Source organism: Rattus norvegicus, chromosome 8 (assembly GCF_036323735.1).
Source record: "Rattus norvegicus strain BN/NHsdMcwi chromosome 8, GRCr8, whole genome shotgun sequence".
Taxonomy (NCBI): Eukaryota; Metazoa; Chordata; class Mammalia; order Rodentia; family Muridae; genus Rattus; species Rattus norvegicus.
The window spans coordinates 76711824-76735686 of NC_086026.1; the positions used below are offsets into that span (position 1 = coordinate 76711824).

The 23863-nt window shown below is 47.5% G+C and overlaps 1 protein-coding gene and 1 non-coding gene across 13 annotated transcripts in view; both read right to left on the minus strand.

The window, feature by feature from the left end:
* Window positions 1-288: 288 nt before the first annotated feature.
* Tln2 (talin 2) overlaps window positions 289-23863 on the minus strand; it is a 421250-nt gene continuing 397675 nt past the window's right edge. For 8 of the 12 annotated variants that reach the window (XM_017596083.2, XM_017596080.2, XM_063265535.1 and 5 more), the window contains 6 exons: window positions 23594-23718; window positions 12103-12228; window positions 10213-10275; window positions 9894-10121; window positions 6950-7075; window positions 289-4571 (listed from right to left, as the gene is read on the minus strand). In XM_017596083.2, coding sequence (XP_017451572.1) covers window positions 4443-4571; window positions 6950-7075; window positions 9894-10121; window positions 10213-10275; window positions 12103-12228; window positions 23594-23718 — 797 coding nt within the window. In that variant the 3' untranslated portion in view covers window positions 289-4442. The remainder of the gene's footprint in view (window positions 4572-6949; window positions 7076-9893; window positions 10122-10212; window positions 10276-12102; window positions 12229-23593; window positions 23719-23863) is intronic. The other 4 variants (NM_001419941.1, XM_063265537.1, XM_063265536.1 and 1 more) reach the window with 1 other exon arrangement.
* Mir190 (microRNA 190) lies at window positions 20356-20440 on the minus strand. The gene has a single exon (NR_031906.1). It is a non-coding gene; the product is annotated as a microRNA 190 (primary transcript).

Genomic DNA, 23863 nt, shown 5'->3' on the forward strand with positions numbered 1-23863 from the left:
TCAGTGAAGTAGAGTGGAATTGAGTGGTACCCTGGGGCTGGCCTTACCCTCCCTCCCTCACACACACACACACACACGGACACACACATGGACACACATATACACACATGGACACACACACACACACACACACACACACACACACACACACACACACACATCCTTGGTTACTGTGATGATACATGTTTGGTTCCGGCTGAATTTCTCCCCCACAAGCAAGACACGCTCTTCCTTCCGTCTTTTTCGTCTTCCTCACCCCATTGCCATGAAAACCTTCACACAAGTTCATTCCTTTAAAAGTTTATTTCTGATGAATAAAAAAAATAATTTATGTGATTAGATAAATTAATTTATGTGATTAAACATTATGACAAGGGCAGAGCTTCCCTTTCTTGTCTCTGTCAGACATGGCTGCAGAGGGGCTCGCATGCTATTGCTTCCTGGTGGGCAGCGAGCTGGGTTCCAGGGAGACCAGATAAAACCTAGCCCATTTCACAGAAAAGTGTCATCCCTCCTTCATAGTATTGTGAGGCTACTGGAAGGTCTCTCCTCATGCTCAGTCCCAATGACCATAACCTTAACACACCAAGCGCAAGCTCATGACAATGGAGCAGTGGTGTCGGGGTTTGTGGAGGATGCCTTCCTAGGAGCACCTTCCTTAGCGGAGGGTGTTGACCCTACGGGAGGGACTCTGTGGAGAGGTAAGACCTGAGCCACCAGCATAGCCCCTAAGACCTTTGGCTTTTAGGATTCTGGGCACTGCTGCCTCTCAGCCTGTAAGCGACCATTTCCTTCCAATTCCTTGCAACTTGCTCAGTCTCTTAGATGTGTCTGAGCGCTCACTCACGGAGTTCGTTCCTCTAGGCATCTGAGCAGAGCATATAATCAGTGCTGGGATCTTAAGCCTTACATCCCAGAGGCCCAACCTTAGCCCAGAACTGCAAAGCTCAGGGAGATTAGGGGGACCACCTACCAGAGGGGAAAGAGGAGGTGCAGCGAGCATGTCTTACCGCCCCAACCCTGCTTCCTTCATGAGATTCTGGTTCTGGGGCCACTTAGGAGATGGGAATAAATACGTGCTTTTAGGTGGCTGAACATTTTGGCTAAAGTCTGTGTGCATTGCTGGGAACAAGCCCAGGGCCTTCCTTGCACTTATGAGGCAAGCATTTTTAACACTAAGTTACACCCACTAGCCTTTGTTTTTTTGAGACAGGATCTTGCTACCTAGCCCAGGTTGGCCTTAAACTTGCAATTCTCCTGCCTCCACCTTCCCAGTGCTGGGATTCTAGTTGTACACTGTCACACCTCTTTAATACAGTTTTTAACACTTGGTTTCAGCTGTCCATACTCTCACCAGCTGGTAGAGAACTCAGACAGCAAGCAGACGAGTTGTGCCGAGAGGCTTAGAGGGGTTTTCTGGACTAAGAGTGTATACCAGAAGATCTGTGGTGGCTTAGCCCTGAAAGCCCGTGCGTCAGGCTGCAGCCAGGGCAGCTGCCTCTGGAAATCACCAGTGACAACCGGAGGACTGCCTAGGTCCTAAGTATCTGTCTGTGATGACCTCCAAGACCAGTCCCAACTGGCCAGTGGAAGTGCTACCCAGGGCTGTCTGACCAAACATGGCTTTTGCTTCCTTGTCTTGCTTCTGAGAGACAGAAGCAAGCCAAATGCAATTTCCCAGCCACCAGGTACATACCTCTTTTGATCATCAAAAATGGAAATTTTGGACAAAAAGATCAGTGTAAAGATTAAACACCAAATGTCGGCCTCTCTCACGGGAGCAGAGGTAGGAGAGCACTCAACTGCAAGTCCCCCTCTCACAGAGGGATGGACTTCATGTTCCAGGCCTTGGGCCACTTGGCCTTGAAACTACTCCAAGATGCAATTCACTACATCTGCGTTCTTTCTCCCTTAGGAGCCAGGAGTCTGCTCTGTGCCTTTGGGGACATCGGCAGCAGCACTGATTAAGGAATGCCCACCGTCCAGCATTTCATCCTTTTCGTGAAATGAGGAGAGGTCCAGCCAGCCATGAGGACACTCACAGACATGGACACAGCATGGACAAGTGAGGGACAGGCAAGAAATGGGCCTATGACCATGGCAGGTGATACCTGGGAACGATCTTCCCCCAAAGTTCACAACAATGCAGACAGGAGGGCACACCCCTCACAGCCATAGAGAACAGCCCTTCACCCGTCATTTGTTAGAGGTTTTCTCCTGTGTTCACTTCTGCGAAGGTTTTAAACTACCCCGGGGCAGGGATGGGCACTCAGTATCTGTCCTTGCACTGCCCCTGGAATGTCCAATGTGACAGGGGACAGGTGGAAGGGGTGGTGAGGGGCAGATGCCCAGAGAGAAGCATATCCTATAGGAAAGTGGGTGAGCCAGCTGCAAGAGGGCCTCTGGTCCTACTGTGTGAGGCCACTGTCACATCTTGATCATGAGCTTTGGGGCCTTGCTTAATCGTTTTGGGAAGTACCCAGCAAAGGCATGAAGAGTTACACTCAAAGGGTGTGAGCCAGGCGACTTGCTTTCCCACGAGCATTGAGGGCTCCCAGCATTAGGCTCTCCCAGTGCTAGAGCAGCCCTGCTCTGTTGGATCTGATGATAGCACGGCCTCACTCCTTCCATGTGTACCCTACATTTGCTTTTCATTCTCACCACACTTAGATCCTTCTACCTGTCTCAGAGGAATTCCTTTGTGCAGCATTTATAAGTCTCTACACATCTGGGAAGGTGTTAGAATTTAATTATATTTTAGAGTTGCGGAACAGGATAGAGTCTGCTGGAGGAGACTCATCTGGCAACGTTGAAGGTGGATTCTTTCTTTTCTTTCTGAGGACCAGTGTTCCAGTATTTCCTCTTTGGTAGAAATCTGGATCTAAGTGGTGAGTCCAGTATATAGTGTGCTAGTGGATCCTTAAGGGGGAGAAAGCCTGCCTCCAGCAGCCATTAGCCTTGAGGACGATAGGCCTCCATTATTAGCTGTTTTTTTTCTCCTTTGGAGGCAAGGTCCTTGGTAGCCAAGGCGGGTCTCTGACTTAATATTTAGCCAAAGATAATCTTGAACTTCTGATCCACCTACCTCTGTCTCCCTAGTGTGCCACCACATCGAGTTTCTGTGATGGGACCCAGCGCATGCTAACCAGGCCAACAGTTGAGCTACAGTCCCAGCACGCCCCCGCTACCTCTACATGAATTCATGAAAACATGCTTGGCATTGGTATTAGGCTCTCCCTCCTCCCATCACCTTAGGTAGAGGCTCAGCTCAAATGTAAACTCAGGGATCTATAATGTCCTTGCCAGAAGAGGGCTCTAAGAGAAAAGGCACAAGGGGGAGACGTCTGGAGGGCTGAGAGTGCAGCACCCAAATGATGCACTGTGAAAACACTTCTGTGACAATAAGCAGTACACTGTTACACAGGTCCACCTTGACCACAGGGCACACTCAGATTGGGGAATATTAAGATACATGGTGGGAAATGCCTTCTTGGGATCAAAGGTCAAAGTTCTAAACAAATAATTTTCCTTCTGGAACTTGGACCCTCCCTAAGAGCACAGAAACTGATGACCGGGCTCAAACATGGGAACCTCTTTCCTAAACGCTACCTGACTCTTCCTCCAGGCGGTGCTGCACTGGGATCCATCAGGGACATAGTCTCGGGTGTGCGTCTGCATAAACTGAAACCACCTTGCTGAGTAAAGGAGCCCAGTGTTTTATTCCGGCCCCTGCCCACCTGACCCTGACCACTTTCCACAACTCTGCCCTTTGGATTATGGAGGGAAAAAAAATAAAATAACTTCCATTTTTTTCTGGGCCACAGAATACAAGATGGGTGTAGTTGTACAAGGAGCTTACGCACTGAGGCAAGAAAAGCGTGCAAACGGGGCGGGGGATCTTCTCCCCCCGTGGGTGATCAGTGCTCCACACTTACAAGGACCTCTGTGACTCCAGACCCCAGATCCACTTGGGAGTGTTTCTGGCTTTATTAACAGTGTCCAACTCCAGCTCGGTCTTCTCTCTAGAGAGAGAATATCTGTGTCCATGATATCAATGATTCCTGTGAGCCATTACTGTCACTGTTCTTCTCCTAGTGGGATTTCACAAAGAGGCCCTGGAGCAGTCTTGGAGGACAAAGAGTAAAGGTGTCTGAGAACAACATAATACTGACTTTTCTTTTTGGTAACAGTCCACGAAACGTGCGCCCCCTCTGTCCTGAGATATAGTGAGGCGTGAGGGGAGCTGGAGGAGCTGTGGGTGGGACACTGTACCGTGTGAGATCATGATCATGCAGCTGATGGTGACAGGACTGAGATGAGAGAGACTCCAGGTGGAGGGCCAGCAGTTTCCAGGAGTCCCTGGCTCTGGGGAAGGCCGGTATGTCCAGTTCTTGTTGGGGGAGTAGGAACCACCTCCTGGGGCTCGCCAACATGGGCGGGTTCTAGCCCTCATCTTCTCTCAGCTCTGTGGGTAGGAATTTGTACTGCTGCTGGCGGATCTGGGCCAGCTTCTTCCTGGCTTCCTCCAGCTCTCGTTCTTTCTTCAGCATTTCCTCCTGGGCTGCAATGATCTGGAGGAAACAAGAGTAGAACGGATCTGAAGCTTTTTGTGAGACATGTCTGCCACAGACCCTCCGAGGACCAACGCAGAACATTCTTTTTTAAAAACAAAACATATTTATGTATGTTGAGGGTATGTGCACATGCCTTAGCACACATGTGGAGGCCAGAGGACAATATGTTAGAAGTCAGTTCTCTATTTTCAGTTGACCCAGGTCTCCAGGCCTGGTGCTACATGCCTCTACCACGGAAGCACGGGACAGCATTCTTCGCTCTGGAAAGTAGCCTACACCATGGCTTGGTTTTGACGCCAATGACCCAGCTGATTAGGAAAAAAAAAAAAAAAAGAAAGCTGACCTCTGGGTAGGGACTTAGCAGTAAATATCTCTTGCATCCATACCAGGCTTGACCCCAATTGTCCCAGTGCTTTTGTGGCAAGCCTGTGAAAGTCCTGTATTTACCATGAGGGGTCTAAGGCTGAGGGAGATGGGCCATTAAAGTGACTCAGTTGGTAGGAAAGGGTGAAGCTAAGGTGTGCAGGAGCAAAGGACCTCAACTACTAAGAGGCCTTCATAGAAAGTTGGCCCTTAGTATCTGTAGGGGATGGATTCCTGGACTCAGAGTGCTAGTCAGCCAAATCCCCAAATCTATGGAGGATCAAACCCTTGATACGAAATGGCACAGTATTTTCATATTAGCTATGAATCTCCTCCCATATTTATTATTTGTTTAGTGAGTATATGCATGTATACATATATATGTACACGTTTAGGTACATGTGGGGTATGTGTGTGTGTGCCTGCACATAGATGTAGAAGCCAGAGGTCAACTTCGACTTATTCCTCAGGGAGCCATCCACCTTGTTTCTGGGGACAATGTCTGTTACCTGGGACTAGCCTGGTTGGCTAGCAGGCTCCAGGGGCTGCTGTCTCTCCTCAGCATGGTATTACATATACACACCACACCTATTCTTTTTTTTAAACATAGGATCAGGAATCAAACTCAGATCTTCATGCTAGCATGGCAAACACTTAAACCTCCGAGCCGTCTCTCCAGCTCCCTTTTGCATATTTTGAGGAATCTCCAGATGGTTTAGACGATGGAAGGTAATGTGAGCAGCGTGCATGTGGTTGCTAAACCGAATCGTCTAAAGGCTGAAAAACATTCTTTCTAGAACATTCAATATAGTTGCAGTTTTTCTGGAATGTTTTCAAGCCACTGTTGGTTGAGTCCAAGTGTGGAGAGATACGGAAAACAAATGCACGCATTTCATGTTTCTAAGGAATACTAGTTAACTGGTACAGTGGGGCTAGGAATACTAGTTAACGGGTACAGTGGGACTAGATAAGTTTGTGTTCAAAAAGCCAAACAAGTTCGCTTCAGTGGACCCTTCCAGAATGTCCACTATCCCACAAATTAACTGACCAAGGTGTGGGGAACTAGATGCAATAGTGTTTCCCAAATTCAACTGATTAGAGGGGGGTTGGGGATTTAGCTCAGTGGTAGAGCACTTGCCTAGGAAGCGCAAGGCCCTGGGTTCGGTCCCCAGCTCCGAAAAAAAGAAAAAAAAAAAGTCAACTGATTAGAGACTCTTTTATGTGAGACTTCTAAAGGAACAAGTAAATAGAAAACACTTTCTGGTAAAAAAAAAAAAACAAAAAAACCCAAAAAAACCCAAAAAACCTGATCTATAGCTAAAACCTGGTGTAGTTTGTGAGAGTCCAGGCAGGCTCCCGGAACACCTGGTGCTGATAAGAACACAGCCCCATGTAACATATACATACACATACACATTTATGAACCATCCAAAACGTACAGACGTGGCTCCCTGGCATTTCCTCTTTACTTCCACACATGGGAACACAATCTGCTTAAGGCACCCAAGTCTTCTCATAACAGTTCTGGGACAGAGCGGGTCTATTCTGCCTGTAGAGGGATGGACAGGGTGGCTCTCCCAAAGACATCACTGCTGTACTCCAGGTCACTTTCAGAACTCCAGAACACATGAATTTTAGCTAGGAACATGACTATCCAGAAAAGAACCTCATGTTTCCCATCCTACATGGCGACTGCATGTTGACCAATGCTATGGGAGCGTTAGTGAGGTTTGTAAATTCCAGCCCTTGCTCCTTTCCCTCTCCCTGACAATTCCCTGGTAATTAAGCCATCTTGGACCCAGCTGTCAGGGACAACATTTAGGGAGGGAGAATAAGGTGTGATCCAGGTCTCAAATACAGCAGAAACATCATCCCTTCCTATGTGGCTTACAGCTGGCTACATTCAGAAGAGATGGGCTTGCGTCCTGTGTAAGGCCCTGCTTTGTGGAGTATCTGCTGTGATAGAAGCCTCATCTTGGCTGGTGCACATGACCGTGTGTTTGGCCACTCACCTGAGCAATGCCTCCCACAAACTTGGTTTTCACCACAACATCGTCATCATCAGCTTTGCCAAATGCTGCCTTCTGGGCTGCACGAACAAGATTGTCTGAGGCTCTTTTCACAGCATTTCCTGCCGCCTGAAGGGGAACAAGACATGTGTGGCATTATTAGCAAAAGTGTGAGAGTCTGGGAAAAACAAACATGAAGTTCATGAGACCATGTTATAACATAGAAGATATCTGGAGTCAGCGTGATATATCAACTCCTCCAACACTGACACCTGAGTACAGTTCTTTCAGATATTTATCGAGATAGATAGAGCTCCCAAAACCACATTTTTAAAAACTGTTTTTATGTGTGTGGATATGGAGGCCAGAGAACAGCCTCAGACATGTCACCTATTTCCCTTGAGACAGGGTCTCTCAGTGATCTGAAGCTCATCAATTAGGCTAAACTGGCCAGGTGGTGAGCCCCAGGGTTTCTCTCATCCTTGCCTTCCCAGCACTTGGATTGTGAACATTGGACACCACGCTCAGCTTTCTCGTGTGGGCTCTGGGGATCTAGCTCAGGCCCTCATACTTAAGAGTGAGCGCTTTAGTGACTCTTTCCTCTCTGGCTCAGACACATGCTTCTGAGGGGGAACTGACGGGCAGGCAATAAGCAGCCCACGCTAGTAACAGAAGTACACTTGGCTGCCTTGTCTGGAGAGCCATTGCCCCTCGGTCTTAACCAAATGTGTTTGAAATTATGGCTCAGGTTTCATGACTCTCTTCGCATCATGGCCCTGGCTCACTTTCTCTCAGTCAGCGTCTGTGCTGACTTTTTTGACAGTCCTTGCCACGCCTGGGTCTCTCTGACAGGGACCGCTCTCGTCTGGGTATTAGCAACCTGAGGGCATGTGCACAATGAAACTCTTTGTACCTACAGCGCCTGGCACAGAGGCTGCTCAGAGTTGGGATTCACTGAAGGTTTCCTGGGGGAGTGGAGGGCTCTGAGACATGCCAGGGAGCACCCACTCTTGTGCCGGGGGTAGAAGAGCCTTGTAAGGAACAAGACTTGATGGGTAGAATGTCAGGCTTACGCTTTCTGAACAAGGGTGAAGAGATTTGCTGGAGCCCATCTTATAAATTCTGTCAATGGAAGTCTCCATCTTTTCATTACAGATTTTTGTCCTTTCTAGTTTACTCGTGTGTGTGTGTGTGTGTGTGTGTGTGTGTGTGTGTGCGTGTGTGTGTGTGCTGTCCAATGAGATCTTTCTATTTCTGCTTTCCTCACATTGGGATATAGGCGCATGGCCCTGGGTCTGGCTGTTATGAGAGTGACAGGATCAAACTCGGATTCTTATGCTCATACATGCACGCACTTTACACACTGCGCCATCTACTCAGCCCTTGGCTTACTCTTAATCTTCAGGGAGTGGCAGGGCCCTGGGGAATTGTCTTCCGTAAGTTTAGGTTTGGAATTATCTTTCAGTGGTGATCACAGCATCATAAAATTTCCAATGTCCCTTGCCCATTTCTCTCAGATTCAAGAGTTTATTTCCAAGGGGTAGCCATGACTTCCAGCTTTTACCTCCCAAGTCCTGGTCTCACGGGCTTATACCACCAAACCTGTTTTATGTGGTACTAGGTAGGGATTGTGTGCAGGCAGCAACCTGCCAGACAGCCACAGCCCAAGACCTGGAACCCAGATCTCTCTTAACTGAAGTGTTTTCCTCAGAGCACCTCCCATATGTAGGAGTCCCATATCCAAGAGATAATAAGGACTTAAAGAATCACATGAGACTTCTGAGTCTCTAGGAATCATCTGGACTTCCTGCCCTTTTTGATTTTACTCATAATGCATATATCAGACACTTTTAAGCAATGCAAATGATCTGTATAATAACACTTATCATAGTAAAATTCTAGGAAACTGGAAACAAATAAAATGTCTGAAGCATGAGGGGAACTGGCATAGTCAGCTGACGTGAAACCATGCAATCACTGAAAACGAGACTCATGAGGGATGGCGCCTCCGCCTCCAGGAAAAACTGCATGGTACGGAGCGTGACAGGAAGACAGATGCATCTCGCTATGACTACAACCAGACACAAGCATCTCACGTAGATGATGAGGGAAACAGAAAGCAAACATCCGATGTGTGGGGCACTGAGGCAGTGCAGTGTGCTTTTCCCATTTCAAATGTTTCCTTTATTGTGTTTAAAACAGTCTCTGTCTCTCTCTCTGTCTGTCTGTCTCTCTCTCTCTCTCTCTCTCTCTCTCTCTCTCTCTCTGTGTGTGTGTGTGTGTGTAAGCTTACATGCCATGTGGAGGTCAGAAGACAACTTGTAGGAGTCGGTTTTCTCCTCCTACCATGTAGATTCTATGGCTCTAACTCAGGTTGTCAGGCTTGGCGGCCCCTTTACCCACTGAGCCATCGTTACAGCTCCCCAAAGAGTTTTATAATTAAAGCAATCAGACCGATGTATATGTATGGGGAAGGACTTGATTGTTCTATACATACTCTCTGGGTTCCGGGTAGGAAACCTTAGCAACTTTCTTAAACCCCCTCAGTGCTCTCTCCCCATGCTGGAGCAAATCCTACCTAAGGCCTCCTATGATCAGGTGCCATGAGGAAGGTCAAACAGAGCCCACGTGGTGGGAATCATAGGAGTGGCCAGGCCAGGGGCTCTGGCAGGACAGAGGAAGGAGTCAGGAAGAGTTTCAGTCACAGAAGACAAACAGGAGCTTGCTGGATTGGGCTGGTGGGAAGCCAGACCATTCCAGGTGAGTGATGGCCCACAGGCACCGGCCCAGAAGGCCCGGGTGCTATGTGGATGTGGTGGGCGGTGGTTGTGGGATGCACGGATGCAGACGGCAGAGGATGAGGCTGGAGAGCGAGACAGAGCTGGCTGATGGAAAGCCTGGTGGGTCATGCCAAGGAAGTAAGACGGTCCCCTCGGGCGACACTTACCCGCTCCAACAGGAGTATTTTCCCACCAGCATCAGTGACCATTACCTGTAGCCGCTTCATGGCCTCTGAATCCTGGTCGGCCTTCACCTTGCAGGCCACCAGCAGCTGAGCGGTTGAGGCTGCGACCTGCTTGGCAGATGAGATGAGCTTTTCCTCACTGGCATGTCCCTGAACAGAGGCATTGGCTGCCTCACAGAGACTGCTGGTTGCTGCTGCCACCATCCGGGCCTGAGGACAGTCAACAGAGAAGTGACCCAAGGCCCAAACCTCCCTCGAGGCTATCCACAAAGCAAAGGAAGAGGAAATGAAGGGAACTCACGGCAGAGATCAGCCCCTGTGACCACTGTCCATCATCGGCGGCATTGGCAGGGATGGAGCCCACCTGGTGAGCAGAGGAGGGAAGGTGGCAATGAGCATGGGGAGCTGCAGCTGCCCCAGATCCTCCTGTGCCCCACAGCTAGCCATACAGCACTGTCTGGTCACCTTTACCAATAACACTGACCTCGGAATGGGCCAACCACTGCTTTCACAGGATCCCCCAGCCACAGATCCACCGGGTCAGTACCTCCTGAGTGGTATTAACTGGTCCCATACACTCAGAGGACAACATTCTAAGTGGCTCCTACTTAGCTGTTGGGTGCCACATTTCTAGGAAATGATGGTCTGGCCTATCTCTGATGCTGACTTCCTCTGTTACTTTTCCTTTGTTATAAACACCAAGGTTTCCTCCTTCAAGGGTCAAGGGTATTTAAATCTCTCCTGCTCCCACCTTGAAAGCCAAGGGGTGGGATTCTGGCAGAAGATATGTAAAATGTCTCCTCCTCTGCAAATGAGGGTGGACTGTGCCTTAAGGAAATACATTTTCTCTGAGGGAACAAAGGGCCTTGGAGGAAGATCATCTCAGCCTCTGCTTAGTCATCAAAGCAAATGACTTGTTTTTTTGTCCAGATCTAGAAGGGATTGCTGCAAGAATGAGATAAGCACATCAATCTGAAGACAAGATTGGGGATCCATCATCAATTACAGATACTTTCTGAGTGTCAGGCAAACCCCAAGTCTCTCATATAACCCTGTAGCTTCCCCAAGGTCATCCAAACTTCCTTTCTCAACTTTGAAATGCCTGTATAAACCAAGTCCCATGGAGGACAGGAAACCTACCACATTCAAGGTAGCTTCTCTGGTGTATAGCAATCTGTTTAGCATACAGATCTTTTACTATGGTTGAAGGGAGCTAAATGTTTCAGTGATCTTTGTCTCTCTAGGCTGTCCAGCCAACAAGAACTTAATGGAAACATGCGGTAAGCTGAACATGAGGCAGGACCTACAGAGATTCAGTGAGAAGCCCAGTGGTCAGCCCTCATGCTTGGGTGGGAAGATGCATATCCAATAATCGTGAGTGCCACACCACATGATGGTTTAGAAAGAAGTAATTTAGACTAAGGGGCACACAACTTCCTGGTAGAAGTTGAGCTGCCCCTGGTCAAGCTCTTGTCTGTTCTCTCAAACTCAGCCCAACTCTTCGCATACAAACAGAAAAGGCCTCACAACACATACACGGGTAACTGAATCCTCCTCAGATGCATGATTCGACAGGTTTCTGGAGTGCCTTGGTGTTTGGGAAGCTCTCAGCAAGATCCAGTCTGGATAGAGTGGCCCCATGTATGGGGACAACAGGACACATGGCATCTCTTAAATGTGGAAAAGCTTTTACGCAGGTGGACTGGGTTAATAATGATGAAGTTGACTGAGGGGATCTCAGCTTTAAGTCTACGTGGCTTTGTGAGTCACAGGCTCAGCAGGGCACTAACTGGCGAGCTGACCAGCATTTACCCAATGGTCCTAAAACCAAGGGAAGGCATTTGGAGCAGGGAAGTGGGATTACAGAGCCCCTGAACTATGGCACTTACCAGGAAATGCTGACAGTTTAGACAGCCTAATGCACAGTGGGACTATAAGTGTCTCTTTCAGGCCCTGCTCTCTGCCTGGAGTGGGATGCTTTCCTTAACGAGAAGCAGATGAGAGACCTAGAAGCTGAAGCTTTCGCTCAGCTGATGGAATTTAAGCAGTTTTCAGTGGTGGGGGAAAGAACTGTAACCCAGCAACAGGATCCCGACTGCGTTTCTTATCTCAAGCCAAACGTTTCTCCTCTATCCCTCAGTGGCTCTCCCTCTGTGGTTGCTCTGTGGCTTAGCTAGCCACGGTGACCCACCTTGCCTTGGGCCACCAGCTCCCTCTGGGCCGCTGAGGCCGACTTGACCAGGGCACTTGTGGCAGCAGCAATGGATTTAGCAGCTTCTAAGATCTGTTCTTCAAAATCCAGGGTCTCGTCTGCTTGCTACAAGGAAGAGAAAGCCTAGTCAGATGGGATGTACAGCCACAGGGGCTCTTTCTGCCAGGCTACTTACTGCTGCAGCACCTGGCTCTCAGGCACCTATTTGCTTTTGGTTGGCAAGCCACACCCGGGGTTGGGAGGCCTCTCCATCTGCGGCCTCCCCTCCCCCTCCACTAGAAAGTAAAAGCTATTAGCGGTGACACTCTACACACATTTCAAATCAGAAAAGTCTGAGACAAAGTACTTTTCCAAACCACAGTCTTTCAAATTCACTGTGAAGTGAGACTGTCCGAAGGCTCCAGATATATCAACAGCTCAACTCAGAGTAGTCAACTGTCAAAGTCAAAAAGAATGGGCGGTGACATATTTGGCCAGAATGTCAAGCTCAAAAAAACGGTCTTGAACATAAAGAAAGATGGTTATTAGTTCTAAAAAGCCTGATTTTGCTTGGGCAAAACCAAAAGTAACACAGGCTATCTGCTGTGGAGTTATATGTCAGTCACATGGTGGCTGGTAGTGGGAGAGAAGAGATGGTGGCTTCAACGTGGTGCTTGTTCAGTTACCCCAGTGCCCAAGCAGGCCCCTGCCTCAAGAAGAGGCAAACCCACCAGGAAGCTGGGAAGGTACTATGGGGGAAACCATAGTCATAAAGATGGTGGTCGGATGGAGCACACAGTGGCAGAACAGAGGAGCCTCTGAGGTCTACTGGGTTTAACATTCTGGGTCTCCAGGTCCATTTGGCTTGATTATCCACAGCCAGTTGAAGATGTTAGGTGTTAGGAGATAGTGGTTGGGCACAGCTTCTCTTTGTATGCACACTAAAATCAGAGTCAAATTCACTCTGTAAATAATCTTAGGTATGCAGTTCAGAGGCATCAAGTATGTTCACACACTGACTGACAGCAGGGCACTTCTGAGGACCTACTGTCTGGCCAACCGTTTTGCTGCATGTTCTGTGTTAATGCCCTCTTACACACAAACGACCTACCGAGATTATCCTTACGGATCTTTTAGGATGAGGAGACCTAGGTTCAGTGAGGCCTGAGCATAGGCAGCTGTACCCCTACCACGGGATACCCAATGGCGTGGGAGAAATCAAGGCAGCGCGGTCTCAAGGTCAGACACGGTGGGCCTAAGGTCACGTGGCAGCATGAAGAATCTGAGCCACAATCTAAGCCTGCAGCTTTCTGAACTTAAAATTATGCAGATCAGGTTATCCCTAAGGGAACCATGGGAAGACGACGTTGACCACCAGATATTCACAGTCAGCCTGCAAACGGGCTGTTCGAAAGTTTAGTCAGGATGGATACAGCTCTTCCTTAGATCCCCACCTCCGCGCGCGCGTGTGTGTGTGTGTGTGTGTGTGTGTGTGTGTGAGCAAACAACCGTGGGTGTCACACTTCGGTAGGGGCCCCACCTCATTTTGTTGAGCCAGGCTCGCTCTCTCTGTGACCTGGGGCTTATCGGTTTGGCTGAGCTGGCCAGCAAGTACCAAGACTCTTCTTGTCCCCATCTCCCCAGTGCTAGGACTACAACTGTGTACCTCTGTACCAGCTTTTTGTTCTTTTAAATGCGGGATCTGGGGGTCAAACTCTGGCCCTCGTGCGTGCACAGTTAGTATTGTACCGACTGGGCCTTCTCTTCACCCCTATATCCCTATTCTTTTTTTTTTTTTTTTTTTTTTTGGTTCTTTTTTTCGGAGCTGGGGACCGATATATCCCTATTCTTAATAACTGTATCTTGAGCCTTGAAAAATATTGATTACGATTAATTTTGCAACTCATACTATTAAAGTAAGAGCCGAGTGCACTAGAAGCGGGTGAGGAGGAGGAGAGCAGCATGCTCTAAGACCCCACAGGGAACTAGAGGGCACGCTTCTTATTTCTGACAACAGTCTTGCTCAAAGGGTATTCAGGATAGAAAGGGGCTCAGCTTCGTGGGCTCACTCTGGGTTAGAAGAGTCCGGACTTGTCTACTGAAATATAAAAAGACACCGGCATAAAATGTACTCGTATGCAAAGGCCCCAAATGCGTCACATCGGGTTTATAGAGAGACATAGGAATACACGTGAATATATGTGCTGTATATATTCATTTAATGACCTGGAGATTAAGAACTTTGCTGGAAATTCCTTCTGCAAAAGAAAGTAAAGCATTTAACAGATTAAGCCACCAGGGCACTCACCAAAGGGGCAATTTCCCCATTCTGCTGATAAGGCAATGAAAGCCTGTGCAAGCTCCCCACGTCCCCCAGACTCCTGCTTCAAGTGGCCTCGGAGTATGAGCCCATGTCACAGCAGAATGCCCAGCATCAGATTCTGAAGCCTCAGGGAAAGGGAGTTTCCTTACGAGCCACTGCCTACAGGAATCTTTGTCCCTACTGATCAGAAGGCCCTCTTCTCCACTTGCTGCAGGCTTTGATTTTAATCTTTGCATTTTCTGAAAACACACACGTAAGCATCTAACCTGGAAGTACTTTTGGCACCCATAGATTTTTCTACGACGGCGACCATTTTGATGTTTCATCTTCCTTACTTTTCTTTCCATCACAGGCCTGGACTTGAAATCAGGCACAGTGCACAGTCTTATCTTCAGGCGCTCCCACTTGGAAACCTCTAAAGGCAGCCGCTCAGATGCCCAGACTGGACTGTAACTTCCCTCTGAGCCAAGGTTATCGTTGGGAGGAAACACCTACTGTAACCCCATGGACTAGCCATCCTCTAGCTGCACGGACAATGGGATCTCCTGCAGGGGGCAGACCCACTGAAGGCACAGCACTGGCCTCTGGTTTGTCTACCAGCTCTGGTGCCTACTAGCTGGCAGGATGGAGACTTGAAGTAGGTACGTTAGGATAGAAAAAAGGAGCCGTGTGGTAAAGAGAAGAGAGGGTTATTCTCTGAAGGGCTATCTTGTATAAAAACAAAAATCACAACCTAGATGCAAGGTGTCCCAGGTAACCCCTCAGTGCTGGGGTGGGGGCAATGGCCAAGGACCACTAGTCCGGAATCTGCAGAGCAGGTACCGTGATTCCTCACACAAAGCTCTTGTTCCTATCTTCTCTCCAAGGTCGAGCTGTCACTTTCCTCTTAATTGAGACCTTTTGCTGGCCTGAGTCAGGACAGTCAAACCTGCCTCCAGGTTCAGAAAACTGAGGTCCCCAACAGCTGGATCTCAAACATGCCCTTAAAGGGCATGATTGGGGTTGGCAAGATCGGTGACAGCTTGCTGCCAAGTCTGGTGACCTGAGCTTGATCCCTGGAAGCCATATGATGGAAGGAACCAACTCCTTAAAAGTTGTAGTACACCCCTAACCCCAGAACTGACTAAATAACTTTAATTTAGGAAAAAAGAACGTGAGTAGGCTCATGCACATGGCTGCTTATCCTTTTTTTAAAATTTTTATTTATTTATTTATTTTTATTACTGGCATGAAGGGAAGGATGGCTGAGAAGCCCCGGGCTTGCCAGATAGCCCTTCTGCAGAGTTACGCATAGACCTGGATAAAGATGCACACTGTGCCTCAGTAGGTCTGGGCGAGGCTCAGGAATTTTTGTTTCTAAGGCAGGTGGTTAGGAACCACTCTGCAGAAAACATAGGTCCGTTAACTTCATGCCACCCTCCTGTGATCTGCTCGAGGCTTTGCTCAGCTTGTGTTTCCTTGGCACGAAACCAGGCAGAAGAGCACACGTGATAAATGTCAGTTAAATGACCCAATACCCTGTTTTAAAAGAAGGCCTGCAAGTTCTAGAGTTCAGCCAGGAGACAGTAATAGAAGTGAGGGCTAGGGGTCTGGCTCAGTTAGCAGAGTGCTTGCCTGGCCAAAGCCCTGACTCTGATCCTCAGCAGTGCAGAAACTGGGCGTGGCAATATGGTATACACTTGTAATCCTAGCATTCAGGAGGGTTGGACGTTCAAGGCCATTCTCAGCTATATGGAGAATTAGAGGCCAGTCTAGGTTACGTGAGACCTGTTTCTGACATTTAGCTATATACACACAGACATCTTTAAACATGGGCATTTTATCAAAAGCGCTTACTTAAATTGGTTCTATGAAGATGGTTAGCAGATACAGAAAGTACCACCTAATGAAGCTGCTCACTGACTCTCATTCTCGGGTGCCATGTCTCTTTCTCTCGTCTCCTCTAGTGGAAAGGCCAATTTTTTTTTTAAATATTTTTATCTTACGTGTCGGTCTTTTGGGAATTTTATGAACTTATTTTTGCAGTTTTTCTCATTCACTCCAGTAGGAAGGATGATGGAAATAATTCTATGTAAAACAGCTCACAGGAGACACTCAAGAACGAGTAACAACTATGTTCCCCATCATTTCTACTCACCCCTACCCCTTGTACCGGGGACTGAACCCAAAGTCTTGTACATGTGAGGCAAACTTTACCACTGAGCTACATTTCCAGGTTCCTCATATTTTAAAAATTGCCTTTTAGGTTCTTTACACAAAGCAAGTCTGTTTGGATCCCATGTTACAAAGCAAGCTTCAAGGGACACATGATTAGACAGGCTCTGATTTTGCCTGGTCCCTCAGCACTGACCCAGGCAGTAGATAACTCAGACACTGGTCATTCTTCCATACTGTGTAATACGCTGCTCCTAGGTCCGCACCGCCCTCCACTGGGTAGCAGTTCATCAATTTTACTTGGTCTCTAGCTTAGACATGTCTCCATTTCTTATTAGAATTCTCTAAGATGTTTGCAGAAATAAGCAGGAGGATATTCTCTTTTCCACCCTCAGGAGTCCCGTCTCCTTCCTGCTGTCTTTAGTGACCTACCCACATTCCTTGATGTCCCTTGGGCAAGTGTGGGTAGGTGAGCCTTTGGCTTGATAGTCCTTCTCATTCATTTTGTGAATTATGCTGAGATCCTTTGCCCAGGAAGAGGCCTGACTTCTGCCTCAGTCTCAGACAGTGTCTGTTTAAGACACCTCCTCCCCATCCCCCAGGTGTTTTTTTTTTTTTTTTTGGAGACAGAATCTAAGGTTTCTTAGGCTGGCCTCTAATTACGTACATAGAAGATGGCCTCGAGCTTCTGTTCCCTCTGTCTTTTGAATTTAGGTACTGCCATGCTGGGTTTATGGGTGCTGGAGACTGAACCCAGGACCTCGTGTATGTTAGGCAAGTACTCTATCTCTAGTCCATACAGACCAGGCTTTTAAACATTATTATTTATTATTATTACTGTGTATGTGGACATGTGTGTGGATATACATCTGTCATGGTACACATGTGGAGGTTACAGGCCAGCTTTCTCTCCCCTCCACTGTGGGATCTGGGGGTTGAATTCGACATGCTAGGCTTGCATGACAAACACTTTTACCCACTGAGCCACCTCACCAGCCCACACAAGACTTTTTTAGAACTAAAAAGCACCAGGACCCTTCTCTGCACAAGCGGCTACAAGTGCCAAAGAGCTCTTTGAGCTATCATTCACCCTTCCACCATTTTGTATCTTGCCTTCTTCTGCGTTAGGGTCTTATAGAATGGCCACTACTAAAACTCGGTCATATAAAATCAGAAGTTCAGTGGACTTTTTAAAAAAAAAGTGTAAATGTGTTATATACAATTTAAATTTTCTGAAGGGAAAAAAAGGAGGCCAATACCCAGGACGCGCACAACACGCAGGAGGCCTTTTGCTGACAGACGGATGCCTGAGTGGAAACGGGCGCCATGTTTTTCCTCTCTTGTGGTGAACCTGGCTGCTACTGGCTTGCTTCTGGTTCTGACTGGAGAGATGCTCTGAGGGGAAAGCCTTGGCCAAGCAAACCATGGCTACGTCAACTTGTATTCTGAAGGATCTGTGAGTTGGCTGGCTAGAAGACCTCCTTCATCCTTTATAAATCTAACAAAAGGTAAATCTCCCAGAACAACTGGTCCCCGTCACAGAGGTCTGGTCTCAGGGGAAGCTCAGGGTGACGTAGAGAAACCACTGCTGTGCAGTCATGTTAGTGGGTGGTTGGACCTCCACATCCGGAGAGACAATAGAGGAGTGGGTTCATGTAGCACCCACTGGAAAAGACCCAAGCCGGCATAGTTAGTATCTTGGGAAGCTTTTCCCACAGAATACATTGCTTTATTACAGTCTTTTGCTATTTATTTTCAAAATGAAAAGTAATACCACTGAGTTGATCTTATAATTAAGTCTCTGAGTGACAGAAAAAAAAATCTTTAGAATTCTGTCATGCTCTTAAAAAGGGGAAGGAGGGGGATCTTGGACCTTGATATAGGAAGGATGGACAACAGAAGCCTTTCAAATATTCAGTGAGATACACTTTGGTTCATCTTAGGAATCTCTAGTATGAGTCTTCCATGCATCTAAGATCCTGGTAGAGAGCCACCCGGTAACACACTCTCTATGCTCATCTCCTCATCTGGGACCAAGGACTGGCAGGTGAGCTGCAAGCCTGTAGCTTAGTCATGCAGAGAACACCATGTTTGCTTTCCCACCTCACAGAACGCCTGTCTGCCTTTTCCCACTCAGCATATCAATCAGCCACATGGGAATGCCAGATAACGGCCAAGTTACCCCTCCCGCCCAATTCTCATCACTTCAGCAAGCATCTTCACCTCAAAGACCTTTCAGAGCTATGCTTTAAAAAAAAGTGTAATTGCTTCCTACCTCTTTCATATGGTCATCTGCCATTTCAGCCAAACAAATGTGAGTGGACCCGAGACCAAGACCCCTGAGCTGTGCAAACATGCTAATAACGTTTGCTCTTAAAACTTCCTCAGGCCAGCCCCACGGACATACATAGCATACTTGCCACCAGGAAAGGACTGGAGGACTCCACGGCTGAATGTCCTCCTCCTGTACTTCTGTCTGCCTCCCATCACTACTCGGTCGCCCATGGTGGCTTCTACATACTTCCAAGGTCCCTTTCCGACAACCCCAGTTAAACTACTCTTCTGCCCCTGTGGGGATAAGAGGTCCCAATCATCCACAGTTTAGGAGTGCCATTATGAGTACTTTCCTCCTGAGGCAAAACCAACAATGGCTGGGAGCACAGCCATGCTATTTCCAGAAAAAGTATTTATAAAGTCTCTGGGCTAGAGAGCTTAGAATGAACTCGCATATAGTTCACACACTCATTTATGGGAAGAAGCAGCTGGAGACAGCTGATATATACCCAAAGGAATGCTTTCTGGGCCATCGCCCCTTCCTGCTGCAGCCAATTAGAGTACGTGTTTACTTTCTGACTGCTGGGTTCTTCTAAATATTATCAACCTCTGTGCAGAAGTTCACCTCTAACAGAAAACTCAACAGACGCAGCACAGTCCAGATCATTCTCTTCATCAGACATAATTGGTCCAAATTAAGGTTTGCATTAAGCCCAGTGACTCGTCATCCATAAGGGAGCAGTCATCATGGTTTAGATTTATTACTACAAGTGGAAATTATAGATAGTGTCTATTCTTTTTGCATTGAAAACTTGATTATAAATTCTAATCTGTGAGACTACTTTGAGAGTTGCCACGAAGATACATCTAGATCAATGTGCTTGCCAGTTACAATTCTAACCTTTGTCCCATATCAAAGACATGGGTTGGAATCTTCCATTTTCCCCCCTGAATACTTTTCTTAAGGATTCCTAACAACTAAGCTGTAGAGAATATCTTAAGCCCTCAGGAACTACAATTCCTTTGGATAACAAACAGATAATGTAGTAGTGTCGATACGGTTTGTTGTGGTTTGAAGCGAGACATCCCCCATCCCCAGTAAGTTCACGTGTTTGAACCTTTGGTCTTCAGCTGACAGTGGCATTTGGCTTGGAAGCTTTAGGAGGTGAGGCCTTGCTGGAGGAAATACTGGCCTTTGAGGTTTTATAGCCTGGGTCCATTTGCTGTCCTCTCTCTCTGCTTCCTGACTGCCAGGCCTTCCCTGCCATCATGGACTGCCCCCCTACTAAACTAAGCCAAAAATTCACTCTTCTGCCTTAAGCTGCTTATGTTGCGGCATTCCGTCACAGCAGCATCAAGTTAACTAGGACACAGGTCTTAGAGGCTCCATGAAGAAATGGATTAAAACATAGCAACCTACGCACTGCCATCTAAACCTGTTTGTGATTTTCACATATTCTTTCTTGTTGCCTTCTAAACTTTGTTAGGACCCCCGGAGACAGGGCAAGACACTGTAGGAATATGCTTGATATATAGTTGGATTAAATAACAACCTAATATATCAAACATATCACACAGAGGCCTGCAGAAAAGGCATCCAGGTTTGAGTGAGCTTGAGAATAGTTACAGTACCGAAGGCTACGGCTGCAGGAGTCAGTCACCTCTGCGGTATCTCCCAGCCTGTCTCAGAGCACAGGCGTGCCTGTAGGAGTGGGAAGGGTGCCGTTAGCAAGAATGCTGGCACATGCTCTGAGCCTGGGCTGCATCTGTCTATCACTCATGTCTGAGAGATTACAGGTAAAGAGAGATGCTTCCACGGTCAGGGTCCAAGGGTGGAACTAGAACCATCTTCAGATGCCACAAACTAGTCTCCTTTTAAAACAGGTAACCTGAGAACCAGGTAATCAAAGCAGCTGGAAGTCGTTAGTCTCCCTCCCCAAACTAGTCATCAAAGCAGGTGCTCTGCCTGGATGGAGGACACCCTCATTCACGGGCGTGAGGGGTGGGGTGCCACAGCTACAATGGCAGGAAAGCAGGAGCCACTGCCAATTATGGCACCGTGGAGATGTTTGTCTTTAAGGCTACATACAGGAGAGGATGGAGAAAAGTAACCTCAAAATATCTCTTGGTTTTGTTGTTTCAGTAATTCTTTTTTTAAAGCTGAGAAAAGTTCTTTTTTAACAGTAAGGAGAATATGGTACACTATGAAGAAGTTTCCCACAGTGGATGGCCCTCCATGCAAACCCAAAATTGCATGCTTTGGTTTGGTAAGATTCTCTGAAACACTGTCATGAGTAATGTCTACTCGTGCAATCATAAGGGGTCCTCACAGGCCTCCTCAGGCAACCATCCCTCATTTTCAATGTGTGTGGTTTGCAAACAGAGTTTTGCAGAACTGTAACACACAGTAGCTGTCATTCCCCGATCCCATTTCAAGGCTTAGACTCTCTCTGCCGACCTCCTGCAGTTCTGATGCCTACACAGTATCATTTCTCCCCCTTTAACTTATTCCATGAGCATCTTCACGCGGATGGTCTGGCAACCATCACTCTTCATCACCGAAGCAGCTCAATCATTTCCCTTCACGAAGACCCAACTTCTTACTGCCATCAACTAAGCTTCTGGGAACAGATCTCTCACATAGGTCTAGGATTTTCCTCTCCTCAGGAAAGGAACAGGAGACAAGTCTAACAGCATACAACACCATAGAGTGCAACACTCCTGAAGGCCTGGAGCCATCGTCTCTGCCAATGGGGGCGGAGAGGAAGTGCAGTCTGTACAGAAGCTGCTACCCCAGCTCTGTGTTCCCGCCCCACTCGATCACATGGTCTGACTGTGCTGAGGTCAAGGACCAGATAAAGTAGTTAGGAGACTGTCTGGACCGTGTCTTGTGTTTACTGTGGCCCCGTCACCCACCCTCCTACCCCACAACCCCACTACGGATCCATGAAAGACATTATCTTTCCCATGTTCCAAAGATGAAAGCTGAAGGTGTCAGAAAGCGTGTGTCTGGTCACAGTGACAGTGACAAAGGGGATGGTGTTACCATTTACCAGTCAGACCCCATGTTCTTAAGTTATTGACTTTGGCTTTAGCAACAGTTCTGCAGGAAGAAGGAGACTCATCCTATTAACTTGACCTGCAAAGCAGAAAAAACGTAACCTGAAAATGTAGTTGTCTCTGACTGACTCTCAGATCTTAAACTCTGAGAGTATCAGATGATCCGAGAGCCTCGGGGCGCCAGGAGTGAAACCCCAGCAAACACAAAAGTCAGAGGTCAAAAATCTCAAATTACACCTTGATGTGGAGAATCTGCAATGTGTCTGCCATCGAGGCCAATGATTAGGAGCTAGGTCTGAACCCTTGAAGGCTTTAAGAAATCCCCAGTCTTAATGGATTCACTAGCCTCCTGCCTACTGCATACATCTCCTCCTGAACACTTGTTGGTGTATTTCAGCCCTCAGACGCCATCTTTTAGTAGGACAGAAAAAAAAAAAAAGTAGAATTTTAGGCAGTCCTAAACTGGGGGTCCAACTTTTTTTGGTGGGGAGGGGAAATAGCCAGATTTCATTTCCAAACACATGTGGGTCCCTGGGAAGTGAACTATAGATAGCCGTAAAGACTTGCATAGTTAGGAAGGAAATGACTCCTCCTCTTTCTATCATCCTCAAGATGGCTGAAGTGTGGGGTGGGAACTGCAGCTGCTTACTAAGGCTGAGCCTGACCCTGGAGACTGCCCAGCTCCTACGACCCCAGAGAAAAAGATTTCTTTTTTTGATCACTTCTCGTATGAAAAATACACTAGCCAGCCACGGGATCCTGTACACTCTGCAACAGTCTAGGGCTGGGTTTCTCTTTGAGACGTGAATTGTTCTCTATTTGTGTATGTGCGTGCACATGTGGAAGCCAGAGGCACATGCCAAGTACTTCCCTCAACGGCTTTTCTACTATAGTTCAATATATATATTTACATTTATTTCTAACTGTGTGTGTGTGTGTGTGTGTGTGTGTGTGTGTGTATACAGGTGTGCACTCATGTGCACACATGTAGCATATCCATGAAGTCAGAGAGGAAGTGGAATTTCTCGAAGATGGTGCTACAGATGGTTGTGAACCAGCTGTTGTGGGTGCTAGGGTCCTCTGGAATGGCAAAAGCCAGTGCTCTTATCTGAGCCATCTTTCTACCCATTCCAACCACCATCTTTTTTGTGATTTCCTCAGAGTTGGAATTACAGGCACATGCCACCATGTGTGTGTTTTATGTGGGTGCTGGTAAATCCATGCCCAGGTCTTCATGTTTTCCCTGGTTAGCACTCTACTGACTGAGGCATTTGTTCAGGCCTGTCGTTTCTAAGAAAACAAGATACTCAGTGTTGTATTTCTGTATCAAAAGTGGAACAGAAACTGGTGAACTGAAGGCTATATTGATCTCCTATCTCCTAACAAGAACATTTGACAGGAAACATCCACAACCTGCTTCACATGGTGGAATTACACGTGGATGTTCTGTTTCTCCTCAGAATAACCAGATGTACTTTTCTTGGCAGTTAACTTGATCCACTCATGGTTTTCTTCCCCCCACACTCTGTAAAGTGGTGCTGGGCAGGCAGAACGTGTTTGCTGCTTCCTGACGTGACGACAGGGAGGGAGAAAAGCTCTGTATCACACTTAGCTCCGATGCACAGTCACCCGCAGGGAGACGGAACGCAGGGAGAGAGGCAACGGCCGGTGGACACTCACCTTTGGCTTTGCTCTCGGCTTCAGTTGCTCTAACTTCTTGGCAGCGGCTTCAATGGATGCTGCAGCTCCCAGTAACTCGGTTTCTGCAATGACGGTTGGGTCTTCTGGATCCACCCACTCTGTTCCTAAAATCAGTCCCAGGACAGTCATACTTGGTAGGTGCAGACATGAGGGTGCTGGCGTAATCACAGACACAAGCTAAATATGCATTTTGGATGGCTCTGTGAGCCTATTCTCTCAGACCTATCTAGATCTCCAACATCTGGATGT